At 41.6% G+C, this 17,333-nt stretch overlaps 2 protein-coding genes across 2 annotated transcripts; both read left to right on the top strand.

The window, feature by feature from the left end:
• Positions 1-10,160: 10,160 nt before the first annotated feature.
• Positions 10,161-13,748, top strand: LOC133891348 (DEAD-box ATP-dependent RNA helicase 53-like). Its single transcript, XM_062332064.1, has 7 exons — positions 10,161-10,588; positions 11,305-11,432; positions 11,524-11,932; positions 12,275-12,373; positions 12,458-12,682; positions 12,813-12,974; positions 13,079-13,748. Exons 1-7 carry the CDS (start codon positions 10,259-10,261, stop codon positions 13,538-13,540), a joined length of 1,815 nt encoding a protein of 604 aa, XP_062188048.1. The 5' UTR covers positions 10,161-10,258; the 3' UTR covers positions 13,541-13,748.
• Positions 13,749-14,885: 1,137 nt separating this feature from the next.
• Positions 14,886-16,657, top strand: LOC133891529 (uncharacterized). Its single transcript, XM_062332257.1, has 3 exons — positions 14,886-15,088; positions 15,169-15,430; positions 16,111-16,657. Exons 1-3 carry the CDS (start codon positions 14,993-14,995, stop codon positions 16,371-16,373), a joined length of 621 nt encoding a protein of 206 aa, XP_062188241.1. The 5' UTR covers positions 14,886-14,992; the 3' UTR covers positions 16,374-16,657.
• Positions 16,658-17,333: the final 676 nt, after the last annotated feature.

Here is a 17,333-nt window from a genome sequence, read left to right as displayed (position 1 = left end):
GGACAGAGTCCGAAGTATCCGGGTTAACCCGGAAACTCCGGGCTCAGACAACAAAAACTATTTTCCGGTGTCCGTGAGTGATTGTGTCTCTCATCTTTTGGTCCAAAAAGGATATTTTGAGCATTGAGACATCTTCAAGACTATCAACATGCATCCCTCTTGATAGTACGGCCATCCTTAACTCAAATTCAAAATAAAATAAATTTAAACTTATTGAGTAACTATACCGCTTCTCTTTTCTTTTTGAGAGATACCAACAACTCTTATCTTAACCAATGGGACTTAAAACCTATTCATAAACTCAGCAAACCATTAGTTCCTTAATCGTTTGTCATCAATAAGCCAAAACTCACTTAGGAGGTCTAGATGCACTTTCAATCTTCCCTTTTTGGTGATTGATGACAACACGATTAGAGCTTACAAGAAATAATTGAATTAAAAAGTTTTGAATTTTAAGATCTATGGTGAGCTCCCCCTAAATGTGTGCATTAATTTGAAATTGGAGTTTGAGATCAAATGCACATATTTAAAGGAATTTTGTGAGATCTCCCCCTATATCTTAGAATCCGAGATGTGCAAGTGTATGAACATGATAGTACGTGATGCATATGACAATATATCACAACCAAAAGAAAGGAGAAACAATCATCAAAGCATCTCATGGAATCACACTAGCACAAATTTAATTAACTTACAAATACGAATTTAACAACTATCACACCACACATAATTCATCACAAATAGATATATATGTCTTACATGTCCAATGAAAAGATAAAGACTCGAAGAGATAAACAAGAGAAGATAAACATCCTCAGAGATTACATTCTCTCCCCCTTTGGCATCAAACACCAAAAAGAAAGAGAAGCATCGAATAGAAACTAATCACTGTCTGCTGCGAAAGTCCTCATCGCCATCATCATCGGAGCTGTCATTGTTGTCTGGAGAGCTGTCCTCGGCTCCTTGCACATGTTCTTCTTCTGTCTCCTCATCATCATCATCTTGGACATGACAGGTCCTGGCTGCAGCTGATTATGCCTCATCATACCATGCCTAAGGATTTTCAAACGCTGCTGGTTCACTCACTTCTTCTTCTGAGGCAAGTGGAGAGCAAGGAGGCTCAATCCTCAAGTTGGCATAAATAGCTTTCTACCTCTCTTCTATCTTCCTCAATCTCAGATTTGTTTTGTCCTTGTGCTCTTTGATCTTGATGGCGTTGTGAGTGCACACTTTGAAAATTACCTTGAGAGCTCTTTTATGAAAGATGGAGAGCTATGCGAGGAAGACATACGTTGTGAAGCTTGCCTGTGAGCACTTGGAGCTGTAGGAGGAGGTGTGGCTTATCTATTGCTCACCAACCTCATTCTGTAAGGCTCGTGCTTCACTTACTTGAAGAAGCTTTTCTGGGAGATTCTCTCAATCATGAACATGATATAGGGAGCATATGGGTAGCTTCTGCTGGGAGTGTGAGATGTTGTGTGAATTTCTTTCCAAATAAAATCAATCACACTGAAGAGATCTCCCACATTGGACATCCTGGTAAGGAGATTTTTTGAAATTCCTTGTACAATGGTGGCATCTCCACTTTTAGGAGCCAAGGTGACCCTAAACAATGAGTTCATGCATTTATAGAAAGACCTCAAGCCGGTGACCATGCCATGAACTACTCTTCCGTGATCCGAATATATGAAATCCATATCTTCTGCTGAGAGATGATTTTCAATATGGATCTTAGTCTTCTGAGTGTCATGGATGTCAAAACCAAAACATGAGCGAAGGCTCGATACGAGATTTCATACTTTTCTCCTTCGATAGTCCAAAACATGGATTGGTTCTCTTCCCGGTCATACCAGAGTGTAGCGTAGAATTGAACAATTACTTCTTCACTCCAGTCATATCTCAGACCCATGATGGACTTGATTCTTTTATGGTCACAAGCTGAAATCACCTCATTGAAAGTTGAATCATTTTTGTTGGCCATGTAGTCCCAATTAATCTATTGCATAGGAGTGATTGGTTTCTTTTTTTTAAGGATCACCGTTTCATAAAAATCTGCTTGAAAGTCAAACCAAAAACAATGATCAGATACATTTTTCACATACTGAAAATGGTCCTCATATCTCTCTTTCTTGACTCAACTTGTTCTCTTCATTTAATTAACCACTTACTTTGGCATGTCATTTGTTGTGTAAAATCTAATGGGTTGATGAAGCATCAAAGGGCTTATCATTGGAGCTTCTTCTTCTTCAATTTTTTTATGATGTTGATTCCAAGAGTCAGAAGCAGCAGCTTTTCTTTTTCCTCTATCTTCTGCTGCACCTCTCTCTCTACCTCTCCAAGCTTATATCTTTGTTTTTTCACGAGTTAAAGTTGTTATAGAAACATGCTCATTAATATGAATCCCTGTTGAACTTGAACTGAACTTGTCAAGGAGGGGATGATGAACTGCAACCTGTCGGCTGTCGTGTCTATCAGTCGTATATGCTTATGATAACAGCAAGCTTATGTCCAATCCAACAAGAAACATCCCTGTGTGTGTTTTGGCAGTAAAATAAAAAGTTGGTACTACTAAAATTTGGCAGCTCAGGTGCATGCGACAGTTTGGCTACTTGCATTTTAGCTGTGATTCTTTCTTTTCTTCTTACATCTAAAACTAGACATGCATACTATAGACTTATAGCACATATATTTATTTTTAAGTAAAAAATATCTAAACATGAGCATTTTATTTCATTTTTGGATATTTTTTACATCTAGACTTACAATACTTATCTGTGATCCATTTAAATGTGAATAGAGGAAACATTTGATAAAAAAAAAAATCCATCAGTTCGCATGCTCTTAAATGTAGTTACGTAAACTACTTCATGAAATCATAAGCAAATTAGAATGGATCAGTGAGTAATTTTAAAAACAAATTAAGACAATTTATATCGGATGTTCAATAAATTTTATGAATAAATTAGAACAATTCAAATATAATATCAGATCTAACTGCTACATATTTTCAATAAAAAAAATGAGAACAAGTTGTGAATAATTTTGTTGCAAACAAAATTTTAAAAAACAAATTAGTTCAAACTCGTAAGTAATTTTGTATATTTTTAAAAATAAAATAGATGTGCATACATAAGACAGGCTAAAGTATATATGTGAAGTCTTTTGACACTTTCCCCCCCGGCCTTGTAGGTCTGTTCGATAGATCATCTGCTACTTGCCTGATATGACACGAGATGCAATGGTGCTGCACAAGTACAACTAAGAGCAAGTTCAATAAGCTTGTCTGTAAGACAACTCTATATCATCTTGAGACGACGTAAAAGACATCTATAATGGTTCTCTGTAAGTATGTGCATATAAAACATTCTGATCAACACTGCATTCATAATCAGCCCTGTGGCTAGATGTGTTGCTCCAAAGCAGAAAATAGACTCAAATACTTCTCTTTTGAACAAAAACCCCTTTGCCTGATCACAACAATCAACGACTGTGAAAGAACTCTTGAAACAAACAGGAGTACGCATAATATCATATAGATTCTATAGTTTTCCCCGTCAGCTACAGACCTGCCCGCGTCTGGCTCCTCCGATTTCCCAGCAACGGCACACGAGCTGCCCATGTTTTCCTAGCCTTTAAAAGTCTCGGTCTGGCCGAGTGGTATATCCCTATTTAGATAGGTTTTTTTTTCAGTTTTTTTCTAAAAAAAATCAAAAACTATCTAAACGGCTGGAATCTGGTCTCAGCTTATAGTGACTTTTGATCAGTTGAGGAAGCAATTGTGATTGAAATAAACTAAAAATCTAAGAAGTAGGTTATGATTAACTTTTTTGGTTTTTATGTGTGCTGAGATGCTAAAATTTTATTATAAAAACTAACAACTAAAATTCAACAGTCACAAACACTTATTTAGCTAGCCAGAAACTCTAAAGCCACCATATATCCAAACAACCCATAATTGTCCACTGACACCGCCATGCTTTCTCTGTGCTCTTCCCCCCTTGCAGGCCCGTGCTTCAACTCCGCCACCACCTCGACGGTGCGGCGCGCACTCCTCGGCCTCTCCAGCCCCTGCACCACCACTCCCTACCACTCCGGACTACCATCTCCGGCCCAGCCCTGGCCTCGCCGACCCGACCCCCGGCCCTTGCCGTCTCCTACCACGCTGAGGTCTCGCTGGATCCCCCGATCCCCGTCCGCGTCCTCCTCATCCGTTCCTCCCCACCCACCCAAGCGACGTAAGGTGAGAGCCCACCCAAGATCGAAGAATTTTTTCTTCCCCACATGGGTTGCCCGATCCAGCTTCCCCCCTAAGCCAGATCCACCCCGCCGCCGTCGAATTCGACCAAACCCCCACCCCCCCCCCCGAGCTCTGACACTGCGCCACCGGGTCCTCCGCTCCCTGCCAGATTTGCAATGCCACCAACTCGCATGGGTATCGCCGGGTTCCCATCTGCCTCTGGCCCGCAACTCAGCACGGCTCGACCATTGCTCACTACCACACGGGCCGCTGGCGCTCACCGACATGGCCTGCTCCGGATCATCCTCCCGCGCGTTGGCTGCCTCCACCCTGGCCATCAGCCTTCCGGCGCTCGGCCCCACCTCCTTCAGCTCCGCCTGCTGGGCTCTCGCATGCTGCCACTTGCGTGTAGCCATGCCGCCCGGCCTCCTGTCAGACGCAACAACCCTGAAGTTTATGAACATATGACAGCTATAACTTTTGGATACCCATTTACAAAGATCAACAGGTGCTATCTATTTATATTATTGCTCATCTACTATTATCTATTCTTATCACTTTAACTAAAATACCAGCACAACTGGCTCTCTGTAATGATATAAGCATGAGACTTGCAATGGAAAAAGGCATCATGTCTCTTATCTTCTCGTAGCTGTTGTTGTAGCACTAACTTTAGAGTAGCTCTCTGTCTGGTTCGTGGTTCGTGTGCTCGTGCTCAAGTTTATCCTTAAACCCAATTCAGGGATCCCCGGGTCCTGACAAAACTGGTATCAGAGCTTGTGATCCTCAAAATTAGGGAGGCGAAAGGGATTTTCCACCATGAAGCTAGACATTCAGGTACAAGGAGAAAAGACATATGCTCTCAAGACCCAGGTGGATTCGATGCACCCAGATGAAGAGGATGGAGGATATGATGAAAGATATGAGAGCCACCCTGGCAACACTTCACTCATCCACATCTGAATTAAAGGTAATAGGTTCCCATGATGCTCAAACTGCTGAATTTATCAGAGGAAATCCCTATCAGAAAGGATGCTGTTAGTGGTGAGAAGAATGATATTGTGAGTGAGGAGAAGGAGGAGGAGTTAATGTCAGAGATGGCTAGAAAGGTTAGAGAGCTAGCAAAACTTGACATACAGAATCTAAAAAATGCTGTAAAGGAAGAGTCAAAACCTGAGAGCAAAGGAAAGGGGCAGGTTCATGGATCAACAATAGCAACAACTAAGGGTGCAGGGAGTAATCAACTTCATATTTCCATTCCTGATACTCCACACCCTCCACACCAACAGCATGAAAAGCACTGGAACACGGTTTATTATCAGGAGCAAAAAGCTCAATTCCTGAAATCCATTTGCAAGGGGCCTAAATTAGAGTTTCCACATTTTGATGGAGACAATCCTTTAGGCTAGATGAGGCAGTGCGCTAAGTATTTTGAGATGGTAGGAGTTCCTGAAGAGTATAAGTTCAGCCTAGCACAGATGTATATACATGGTAGAGCTGATAATTGGCTAAGGAGTTTAGGGTTGTTGGATGATCCTCCCTCTTGGGACAGATTCTACGGGCTATTGTGCAACATGTTTGCTTATCAGAGTGTCTATGATGTGATGGAATCATTCACGGGGCTAAAACAACACACCACTGTGGCAACCTACATTGACAAATTTGAAGAGTTACTGGTGATGGTGAAGAGTGATAACCCTGCTCTGTCGGAGAACTATTATAATGCTTCGTCTCGTACGTTCGATGGCAAACACGACTGTTGGACACTCCAAGCCCACAATAGCAGAAAAAATAGCCAGGCCCAAAATGTTCATCCACTCAAATTAGGCTCCCTGCTTTTCACGTCCGTCACTCATCTCCCTAGCTTCAAATTCCCAACCACTCGTTCTTATCTATCTCACATTGATTTACTTGCTCTCTCTTGCCCCGTGCACCCATGGCCGCTCGTTTGCATCTCGAGTTACTCGCGTCCACTTGCTCACTCTTACCAAAGGGAGGCTGGGAGCAAAGCATACTAACCAAAGGGAGGTTACGAGCAGAGCTCACTAGCGCTACTCGTCACTCCATGAATGTGCAGGGGTAGCTCACTAGTAGCGGAGAGAGACCTAGGGTAGCTTGAGCACCCTATGCTGCCTCTGATTTTGGTGGTAGGTAGCTCGATCCAATGGTTTTCGGTGAGGATGTCGGACTCCCTCTCCCTACTCTTTTGCTAGCGGTCTCATAGCTCACTGGAGAAGACAATCGCCATGGATGACGCACCTCACTGGAGACTGACAGAGGGCATCCGTAGAATTATGATGTTGCAATAGGTAATTTATGATGTTGCAATAGGTTATTTGTGATGTTTTCATTTTTATTTGAGATGTTGCAATATATGATTTGGGATGTTGCATCATCTTATTTTGGTTTAGTGCAATAGCCGTTTCATTGTGAGATGTTGCATCTTTTTTTTTTTGATGTTGCAAGAATTTGTTCGATTTGTTTCACCAATGTTTTATGGTTGTTGCAATAGTGGTGTTGACATGTGGCACATATATGTATTACTTGTTGCAGGAGTGGCATCGATTTGTTGCACTAGTTGCATTAGGTCAATCTAGATGTTGTGATAGGCATTTTAGATGTTACAGTTGTTTTTTGTTGATTATTTAGAAGAAATTTTCAGGACATGTTGCATTACGCCATTCTAGTTGTTGTGGTAGGCAATTTTAGAGGTTGTAATTGTTAGTTTGATTTGTTACAGTAAAAGATCAAGTTTATTTTTTTATTATTTTTTGGCTTTAGTGTTGCATTCTACTTTTGCTAATATTGCTTCTGTTCCTTCTGAACGTTGCAGTGAGATCTTCAAGATTTTGATTGCCCAATCATAATGTTCGTTTGTGATTTATGCAATTTTTGTTGAGCACACCGTTGCATATTGATCAAGATCTCGAATTTGTCTATTTTAGGCTATGAAGAATGTTCGATTTCTACTGTTGAGATGATCTATGAATCGAGCTCGTCGCTTAGCGTATGATAAGTGAGCAAAGTTGTGAGGAAAATCTGAGTCGCATGACGTAGGTGGTGTTGCGAGCAATAAAGTGCCTTGTTGTGGTGGGATTTTTTATTTGTAGTGAATCCAATGGCAGCAAGTTATCGATCATCTTGAATCAAATAGTAACAGGGCGACCGACAGTAGCATCTAGATCGGACACCCGGGCGCTAGTATTACCCTCAGAATATTGCTGGACAAAATGAACCTATCGTTTCTTATGTTCCTAATTGAATATATGTATTTCACTTCATCAAATTCTGCATAAGTTACTTTCAATTAACGTCTCCAATTCAAGTTCCTGCAATTATATTCCATTTCCTTTACAAAAACCCAGCGTTCCCTAATTGAGCAGAGGATATTAATATGATGTTGCATTTTGCCTATTGCCAACTTCAAATGGTGTTACTGTTAGCCTGAGATTGTTGTGACTGCTCTTTCAATCATAATAATGCCTGCTTCATCAAGATAATAATGCCTTGCAATACAATTTTTCGATAAAAATTATAACCGTCCCAAAAAAAGTCCCGTTTCATTGCAACCAAGAGGTTAATTAATGGTATCAATCTGTTTCTACCCTTGGTTACAATGATATCAATTGTGCCCTGGAATTTTTTTTCTTTTAATCCCTTAGTAGCTTTCTCCCCCTTGAACGTTTCTTATAGGAAAGATAAACACTTTGGCATTGTGTCAATTTCGGTTTCTGAAAAGTGCATTTCCTAGATCTAATCGTTCTTTGCTGTTCTGAAACTTTAACACATGCAAAGGTTCTCTTCTGAAACTTTGGCACACGAAACTTTTTTATTTGGATAGAAAATTTATCAAAGTAAAGCTCACTTGGATGCTTAAGTGTTGATGGAGCCATCAATAATACAGTTATGATGTTTTGGATGAATCGTTAGTTGAGCTTTTTTACTTATTGAGGCTATATTGTTTCTGCAGCCGTACCCTTCTATAGTTCCATTTGAAATGTGGAGATAAACTTAAAAAAAAAACCCAGTTATCAACGAAAGGTACATTTTCAAGAGGAAATTTGTCCATTTTCCCTAAAATGGTATTCGTTGAAGTTTCTTGGTGCCCATAGAGTTGGGACTTATATTTGATTCCTACTGTTCTTAATCAGGTAATTGTTGGAACTAAGGTCCCGAACAAGGAAAGCCTTCGTCCCGAGGCAAAGCCGAAGGCTCTTGGGTGTGACACGTGTGTAGAGGGTGAATAATCTCAATTCCTCTGTCATTTCAGTACAGTATGATCTTATTTATAGCCCATACTCATCACTCCAAGTTAGGATTTACAGTTTTACCTCCTCAACTACCACATTATCGGCATATTCTGGAGCATTATGGTACTATCAAGCACATTTGTATAATTACAATTGTACCCTGAGCGACTATGTGGACTTCGACATCCATTAGGCACCTTCGGCCAGTCTCGTGACTGCGCCGCGAGTCTCTCTCCGACCTCCAACCGAAGGTTCGCCATGACCTTCGCTCCTGCTCTCCGGCGTCGTGGGTCGACCTTCGGCCTCCGGCCGAAGGCACGCTAGAGCCTTTGCCTGCAGGGGTGGGTGAAGTTGCTGATCAACCTTCGGTCATAGCCTTCGCCTACACGGGCAGGAGAAGTCGCAGATCAACCTTCGGCCTCTGACCGAAGGTCCGTCATATCCTTCGCCTACACGGGCAGGGCAAGTCGCAGATCAACCTTCGGCCTCCGACCGAAGGTTCGTCATAGCCTTTGCCTGCATTTCCTGAAACACAACTGTAACATCCATCAGTGCTCAACCACCGGTGAACTTCGACTTGCCATCCGAAGGGTACGAAAGATCATCCCCTAACAGTAATATTAACTATTGATTTGTAGTATGAAACAAAGCTTTTGCCATTGAGCATTCCAAAAGAATTGCTGGTACCCTTTGCTATGGCTACTACATGGTTTCCAGCATCCAGGAAGGTTTTCATGGTTATGTTGTATGTAATTTACAAATGTGAATGCATATACTAAGTGAGTTGGAGAAATGAAATTGACTACCCGACACTTAGATGCGCTTAATATTGATAGTATATAGATGCACTTAATATTGATAGTATATATATGCTTTATTTTTTGTTAATGCCCGCAGCAACGCATGGGGTTCTATCTAGTTTCTAGAATAAGAGCATCAAAGGCCAATCACCATGACAAGAGCATCTACAGCTAACTATTGGATAATTCTATTTCTTTCTCCAAGACTAATTAATCAGCAACGTCACCATATTGTGCTAATCCAAGTATCAGCATTCAGTAAACTTGTGCCATGCATGCATGTTAATCCCAGCTCTTCGTCATGCGAAGCGGATTTGCAAAATATTTCAGTCTTCACCGGACGATATGGATGATATTATAAAAGATAGTCAAAGGAAATAAATAAATAAATGAAATGTGGTGATTTTTTATTTTTATATTTTTAAAATAAAAAATTACAAATATATATATTTATTTTTAAAACTGCAAATTTAGACTTGTATCCTTCGTTGGAAGGACGATATAAACTTACCGTTATTTGATTTAGACCATGCCTAATGAATTTTCTTCGTGACTTAGAATCTCTTCGTGAAGGAATTTTTATTCATTTCCGCATTCTAACAGTTTCATTTTACAGTTTTCTTTATAAAAAGATTCTTAAGGTTATTTTCTCTAAGATAAGATTGTCTTTTTTTTTTAATCTTTTTAAAAGAAGGTTGTTAAAAATAAAAAAAATAAAAGAAATAAAAACGGAAAAGAGAATTAGAAAGAGAAGATCAGAATGGTGTTATGTTTCACGTTGACGTGCCGCTGTGTTGAACGGGTGACAGGTTGACGTGACGTGCCCGTGCAGACATGCTGGGCCGATTTGTCTTCGTTTCAATATGCAGCCCAGCCCACTCAATGACCACGCGAGAAAATGAAAAAAAAATCTCGTCATCTTCTTGCTCTCTAGCTACAGCTCGCCCCGAGGTTTCAGCTCCACCGCCGCGATGATCTCCCTGCTCCGCCGCGCCCTCGCCTCCTCCTCCTCGCCGCCTGCCGCAGCGCGATGGCGGAGGTCGCTCCTCGCCGCGCTTCTCTCGCCGCCGGCCGGTCCTCCGGGCCCTACACGCCGCGCGCCCGCGCCGCCGAGGCGGGCGTTCCACGGCTCGCCGTGCCCCCTGGGGTTCAGGTCCACCCTCGCGTCGTGGGCCGGGCCGGGGGAGGGCGTGGGCGTGGATAAGGGTGAGGAGGGGCTGGAGATCGCGAAGCTGGGGATCTCGGCGCGGATCGTGGAGAGGCTCGCCGCGCGGGGCATCGCCAGGCTCTTCCCCATCCAGGTACCGCCTTTCCCGTGTTAACTGGGTGATGCAGTCTTGTACCTGTGGGGTTTGCTTAATTGGGTGATGCAGCTTTGATTGGAACTCGTGTAGAATTGTCCGAGGAAATGCTAGTGGCAAGATGACAAGCTCGTGTTATCTTTAGCTTCAAAATCGTTATGATTCAGTGATTCGTACGAGTCACGAGCTACCGAAATACCAGTTTCAATCGAATTTCATAGTTGTATGGTGTAAACTGACTGAGCTGCTGCTGCTGCTGCTGCCGTATTTTGCACCCTGCTGATTCATTTGCAAATTCGAACAGAAGGCGAGAAAAAAGAGAGACAGATGTTTAGTTCAATTTCAGCAGCGAATTTGGTTGAACCTGTAGGCTGTAGCATTGCTTGGAACTATTAAGTTGAAATGAGTAGATTTTACTTTAGCCCTACACCATTCTGTTGTGTGCTTCCTATGAACCTAATATGAGATGCCCTTCTGTTATGTCCTATGATGGCTCCATATCTGTGTCCGATATATTTGCAGCTAATGTTCTCTGCGCAATAATCAATATATGTGCAAGAGACCACTCATTTAATTATTAAGTAACCTCCAAGATTGGAATAGCAAGTGCTAAGCATCTGTACCTTTTTCTTGCTTTCATCTTAGTTGAGAAGTTGATATGTATGCAATATGTTGGGTTTGCAATATGATTTGTGTCATGCTACTTTGCTTTCCAGAGGGCTGTTCTTGAGCCAGCCATGCAAGGAAAAGACATGATTGGCCGCGCTCGAACTGGAACTGGAAAAACCTTGGCTTTTGGTGTTCCTATCATGGACAGAATCCTTAGCTACAATGAGAAGAATGGGTTGGTTTCTCTTTTGCATTTGGAATCCTCTTTATTTACCTGCCAGAGAGATAGAATTTATTGTAATAATTGCATAGTGTGGTGCATGCAGAAGGGGTAGGAATCCTTTAGCCATAATATTGGCACCGACAAGAGAACTCGCCCGACAGGTTGAGAAGGAATTTAGAGAATCTGCTCCCTTGGACACTCTGTGTGTCTATGGAGGTGTACCCATCAATCAACAAATGAGAGTTCTTAACTATGGTGTTGACATTGTGGTTGGAACTCCAGGTCGAGTTATTGATCTTTTGAGAAGAGGCGTTTTAAACCTTTCAGAGATCCAGTTTGTGGTTCTAGATGAAGCTGATCAGATGCTGGCTGTGGGTTTTGATGAAGATGTTGAGGTGATTATGGAGCAGTTGCCACAGAACCGTCAAAGTATGCTGTTCTCTGCAACAATGCCTGGTTGGATAAGAAAAATTTCAAACAAGTACTTAAAAGATCCAGTTGTTATTGACCTTGTGAGTAACTTTTTGTCCTATTTACTCTCTGCTTTTTATCTTATCGTCCTATCTTCTCTCATGACAATCATGTATCATGTTGTATACAAGTGCATATTAGACCAATGAATTGGAGTCACCTTACTCTTTGATCAAAGCATATCATAAAGCAAAATTCATATTGATATATGAAGTGCTGACTGGAATAGGTCTTCCCAGGATTACAAACATTTATTGAAGTGTTATATGAGCATCAAAGTTTTCCTTCGAAAAACGAACATCGAAGCAGCACTTGAACTTTATCTGAGCATATGCTGACATTCTTAGGGGTATTCCCTGACATTTGCTTCTCTTCTTCCTAAGGTTGGTGACTCAGACCAGAAATTACCTGAAGGAATCTCTCTCTATTCAATTGCCTCTGACAACTATGGGAAGCCATCAATGCTTGGTCCATTGATTAAAGTGAGCATTATCATTACTGCATATGTGTTTTATCGTTTGCATGTCAAAAACATTATATAATCATTTTCCCTATCATGTCATCAGGAGCATGCTAATGGTGGAAAATGCATTGTGTTTACTCAAACTAAGCGAGAAGCAGATAGATTGGCATATGTTATGGGAAGGAGTTATCCATGTCAGGCACTACACGGGGATATTTCACAGAATCAAAGAGAAAGGACACTCTCAGGATTTCGTGATGGTCGCTTTCGTATCCTTGTGGCAACTGATGTCGCAGCTCGTGGATTAGACATACCCAATGTTGATCTAGTAAGTAACCTGAGGTATTTTAGATGGAGCTATGTAACACGCAAACCTATTTAAACTAAAATATGTCTGCTGTATCTGTTTGATGTGCATAGTTCTAAACTAAAATATGTTACGCCTCCTCTCTATGCAGGTGGTACATTATGAAATCCCAAACACCTCCGAGTTATTCGTTCACAGATCTGGGCGAACTGCACGAGCTGGGAAGAAAGGCAGTGCAATTTTGATGTACACATATGAGCAAACTAGAGCTGTAAGGGTCATTGAGCAAGATATTGGATGCAGGTTCACAGAGGTAAAGTACTTTAGGAATCATGCATCTTGAATCCTGATGAAGTTCTTTTGTCCCTGAGTTGAAATATGGAAACTCATCCACTTATTTGTGTTTACTGCATGCAGCTTCCGAAGATGCGAGTTGCTGATGAGGCTGCGGACATGTTTAATGTCATGAGAGATACTCGCTCTAGATCAGTTGGAAGCAGAAGAATGGGCGGGTCCTCTTTCAGCCGTGAAGGTTATAGTGGCTTCGAAGATCACCATTCCCGTGGCTTTGGTAATTTTAACAGTTTTGGCGGTTCATCTGATCGCGGTGGTGGATCCCGTGACTCTGGCTCAATCTATCGCAGTGGGTCTGGGGGTTTTAGACGACCTTCCAGTGACTTTGGCCGGTCTAGCTTCAATTATTCTGATAGATTTGGTAAAGACTCTGGAGAAGGCGATTTCAGCAGGCATGGTAACACTAAATTTCGGCGCTCCAGGAGCTCAAATGATTCAGGCTCTTTGCGTTACAGAAGAGACACTGATGGTTTTGGCACTTCAGATTTTAGTAACTCAGGCAACTTTAAGGATTCCAAGCGATGAATGGATTTGCTTTTGTACAGCTCCGAGCCTTTTTTTTTTCTTTAGTAACACATGTTTCTTCCATGAACGAGAACACCAATGGCACTTTACTGCGCTTGGCCTAATAGGCAAGTTTTTTTTTCCCCTTTTATTAGATGGACAAGTAGTTTGTTTGTAGTAGGGTGGTTCCAAAACTTTTATATACATGCCTACCTGTATGTTAACGTTATCCAGTTCTTTAAATCTGCACTGCTTGTGGAGTTGTTCATTGCTCTGTACTTCATCACAGAACTCTGAAATCTCCAGGCTGAAATTATTTTATTTTTCAGCTAACCTAAAGATCATGGTTCCAGGTTGATCCTTCCAGATTTGGCTCCAGATTCAAACAACCTGATGGGCCGAATCATTTCATTCCCCAGTGTTCGGCCTGAAGGAGAAAAAAAAAAGGATTTTTTTATATTTTTCTATATAAATAATTAAATAAATATACTTCGGATAAAAATATTTATAAAATTAGACACATACTGACCTCTCATGGCACGTTAAGGTGTTTACCGTCCTCTAGAGCAGTAAGATGTCACCGTGGTAGGTCTAGTTCTTATCATCTTTTTCTCTATTTAGGTAGTAGGGTCATTGTGTTCTAAAACTCATAACTTTTTTTTAGGGCCTATAATTTATGATAAATTTATTTTAAAAGGATTCATCTCAATAACTCGTGTATGTTTCAAAATAAAAAATAAGGCTACTTTTAAGGCCTAATTTTTTTTTCAAAATTTTGAAAAAATTAACTAATATTCCTCTCATGTGTCTTAATAATATCTAAAATTATTTTTAATCCTACTTTACTTGGTGAAAAAGTGAGTTTCTTTGCAATGCTCAATTTATATGTATTTTTACTATTTCATGTGATATTCTCTTTTTAATTCGATTTGAATTCAAACAAATTCAAATATGCATAAATTCATCCAAACTCTTATGGATACATATAAATATGAATGTGTACAATTTGGGGTGTGACATTAAATAAAAAAGAAATATCGGCAACCATATAAGTACGTGCACAAAATCATCCAAAAATCTTATATAGTTTTATGCACATTCATCAGGCCTTGAGGTGATCGGACAAAAAAACAACTTGTACGAGAAGATTCTCATACGAAGTTATCATAGCAATATTCTTAGCCGAGTGGACTCATGTACTCATGTAATTTGGCCTTGAGATGGGCCAAATTTTACCAGCCCAAATGGGGAAAAAAGTGCACGGCCTTTCGCTTTTCAGCCAGCGTTGCACATCGACAGCAAGAAAAGTTGCTCGCGACGGCGACGGATTGCGCCGGGACAAACCGGCGACGAGGATAAGATTGCCAGAACTCTGTAGCTGGGAGTACGCACGGACGGCGGCAAGGGGCTCCAGCAAGGCTTCAAGCATCGTCACCTGACCTGACCAACCCGGAGGCTTCTCCACAAGAGCGGATGCCCGAGTCCCCCCAGCTCCAGCAACCGCCGCCGCCTCCTACTGAACCAAAAGCCGCCGCGGCGTCGACGGTAGCAAATGCACAACCCAACCTGGTATCTCCACCATTTCTCCTTCCCGTTTCTTTTTTGGCGGAAAGTTTGAATCTTGGTAAGGTTGCTGTTCTCTTCTTGAGATTGCTGTGAAGCCGAGGATGATAATCAAGGGGGTGCTGGGGCGGTACGAGCGGTGGAACCCCGTGCACCCGACGGCCGGCGCCTTCTGGGGCGTCGGCCTCGGCCTCGGCTGCGGGGTCGGCTGGGGCCCGGGCTTCGGGCCCGAGGTCATTGGCTACGTCGGCGCTGGCTGTGGCGTGGGGTTCAGCGTCGGCTTCACGCTCGCCGGCGTCGGCGTCGGGCTACCGCAGCACGGTCTCATCAGGAACCACTACCACAGCGGTAATTTGTTGTGCAGCGATGCTTTCTTCTTGTGTTCCCTTTAACAAATAATCTTTTACTGCAGTTAATATTGGTAGATTAGTTCTTGGATTAGTGTGAGGTTCAGTTCGTGTAGTACTTTATCTTACTGTGGGAAGAAATGAAGAATTGGGTCAACTAGCTAGTAATTGATGTAAGAAAAGGTAGTATTTTCAGCAACTTGCCATGCCCTGTGGTGGATCTCCATTCTCCAGTTAATGATGCTTCATTTGTCCTTGTTATGTAGGATTCCCTGCAGCCTAACAGGAAATGTGGTTGGCGTATATGAATTAGCTAGCTAGCTGATAGTAAGCTTATAAATGTGACACGTTTGATTCGTAGATCAGACAAACCGCCAACAGCGTCATCTCCAATGGCGATGGTGCCCACCCTTCGATCTTGCAGCGAACAGTACATAGCAATAGCATAGATGTGATTTTCTCGAAAAGAGAAATATCTGATGTAGGCTTCTGTGCGCAGTAGTTCTGTAGCTCAGTGTATTCCCATTTCAACCTTTATATACGAGTATGACACATTTTTTAGAAAATGAAATAAAAACAATGTATATGAGTATGACACATTTTTTAGAAAATGAAATAAAAACAATGTATATGAGTATGACACATGGTTAACAGATTTTGCCTCTTGCAATTCATCTGTAGGTTTTGCGAGCAATGTCCCTCTTGAATCGGCAAGGTTTTACACCTTGACCATCATCAGAGGTTTCGTCTGGGATGCCATCAGTTATGCAAGTCAAGTAGCAGCTGTGAGGAAAAAGTCTCGACAGAAGCTTCTGAGGTTCCAGGACGATTCTCAGATTTCAGGAGGAGTTGATCTGCACAAGCTGGGGAAGGGCGTGTCAAGTAGCATCCAGTCCACAGTGGAATGTATCAGAGCTTTCAAGGGTCAGCATTGGCCTCCTTAAAAACACTTCAGAAATTAAAGCTGGTTCTTTTATAAGTTATAGGGTCCCTCCACGGTAAACTTCAGAAATGGCGGTATACTAATCTGTATTTGTTTTGGTATGAGATATATGTTTCCCGAGTTATGAAGGGGAAGCTATATCAGCTTAAGAAAATGTAGTCTGTAATGTAGCTAGTCATTTATGTAGATGCATCTGTAAATATAGCGATGCTCTACTGTTCTTTATCCAAGCACTTTGCAGCAGTCGTGTACTGTGAAATAAAATTGCACTTATATTGTACTCAATATGCAGAACTGTAGCCAACATTTGTGATACTGTGATTGCCAAAACTGGTATTATCGAATTCCTTTTGAACAGAACATTGGTGGCTGGATACCGGTGTAAGCCTGAAAGTGTAATGTTGAAGTATATATATTCAGTGTACACTTGAACTCTTTAACAGCTTGATCTTTCGGTTGCTTGGAGGCGTGCAAATGAGATAAGTACTCTCTGAAGGTTTAAACTTCTTTTTTTAAGCAAAGAGCTAGCCGTCTGAAGGCATTATACTGGAGCATGTGAATGGCTAGTAGCTAGTGCTTCAAATACTGCACCAGAGTAGTTCCACTGTAAGAGTGTGAGCTACTTGAAAACAATAAATGTGGTGGCACTGCACTCATGGCTAGTTAGCTTTGATTTTTCTTGCTCGGAGATGCATTTGTTCTTTACTGAGCTTTTTTAGATTCTTGGACACCTTCTGTTCCTCAGAAATGCCCTTGTCTCTTTGCTGAAAACATCTTGCCACCTTGGCCATTTCGTGTTCAGTAGCCTCTCCTCAACAATTAAATGGCCAACTAGGATAGATAAACTTATCCATCATGCTGCATCCATAAAAAAATTCGTTGCATCAGTGGTTTTGCTGACAACCTTGGTAACCTTGCTTTAGCAGCCTTCTTCTCCTGTTCACTACTTTATTTTCTATTT

The sequence above is a fragment of the Phragmites australis genome, chromosome 14 (genome assembly GCF_958298935.1).
Source record: "Phragmites australis chromosome 14, lpPhrAust1.1, whole genome shotgun sequence".
Taxonomy (NCBI): Eukaryota; Viridiplantae; Streptophyta; class Magnoliopsida; order Poales; family Poaceae; genus Phragmites; species Phragmites australis.
The sequence above is the reverse complement of the archived record's forward strand: the minus strand, read 5'-3'. Positions and strand labels throughout refer to the sequence as shown.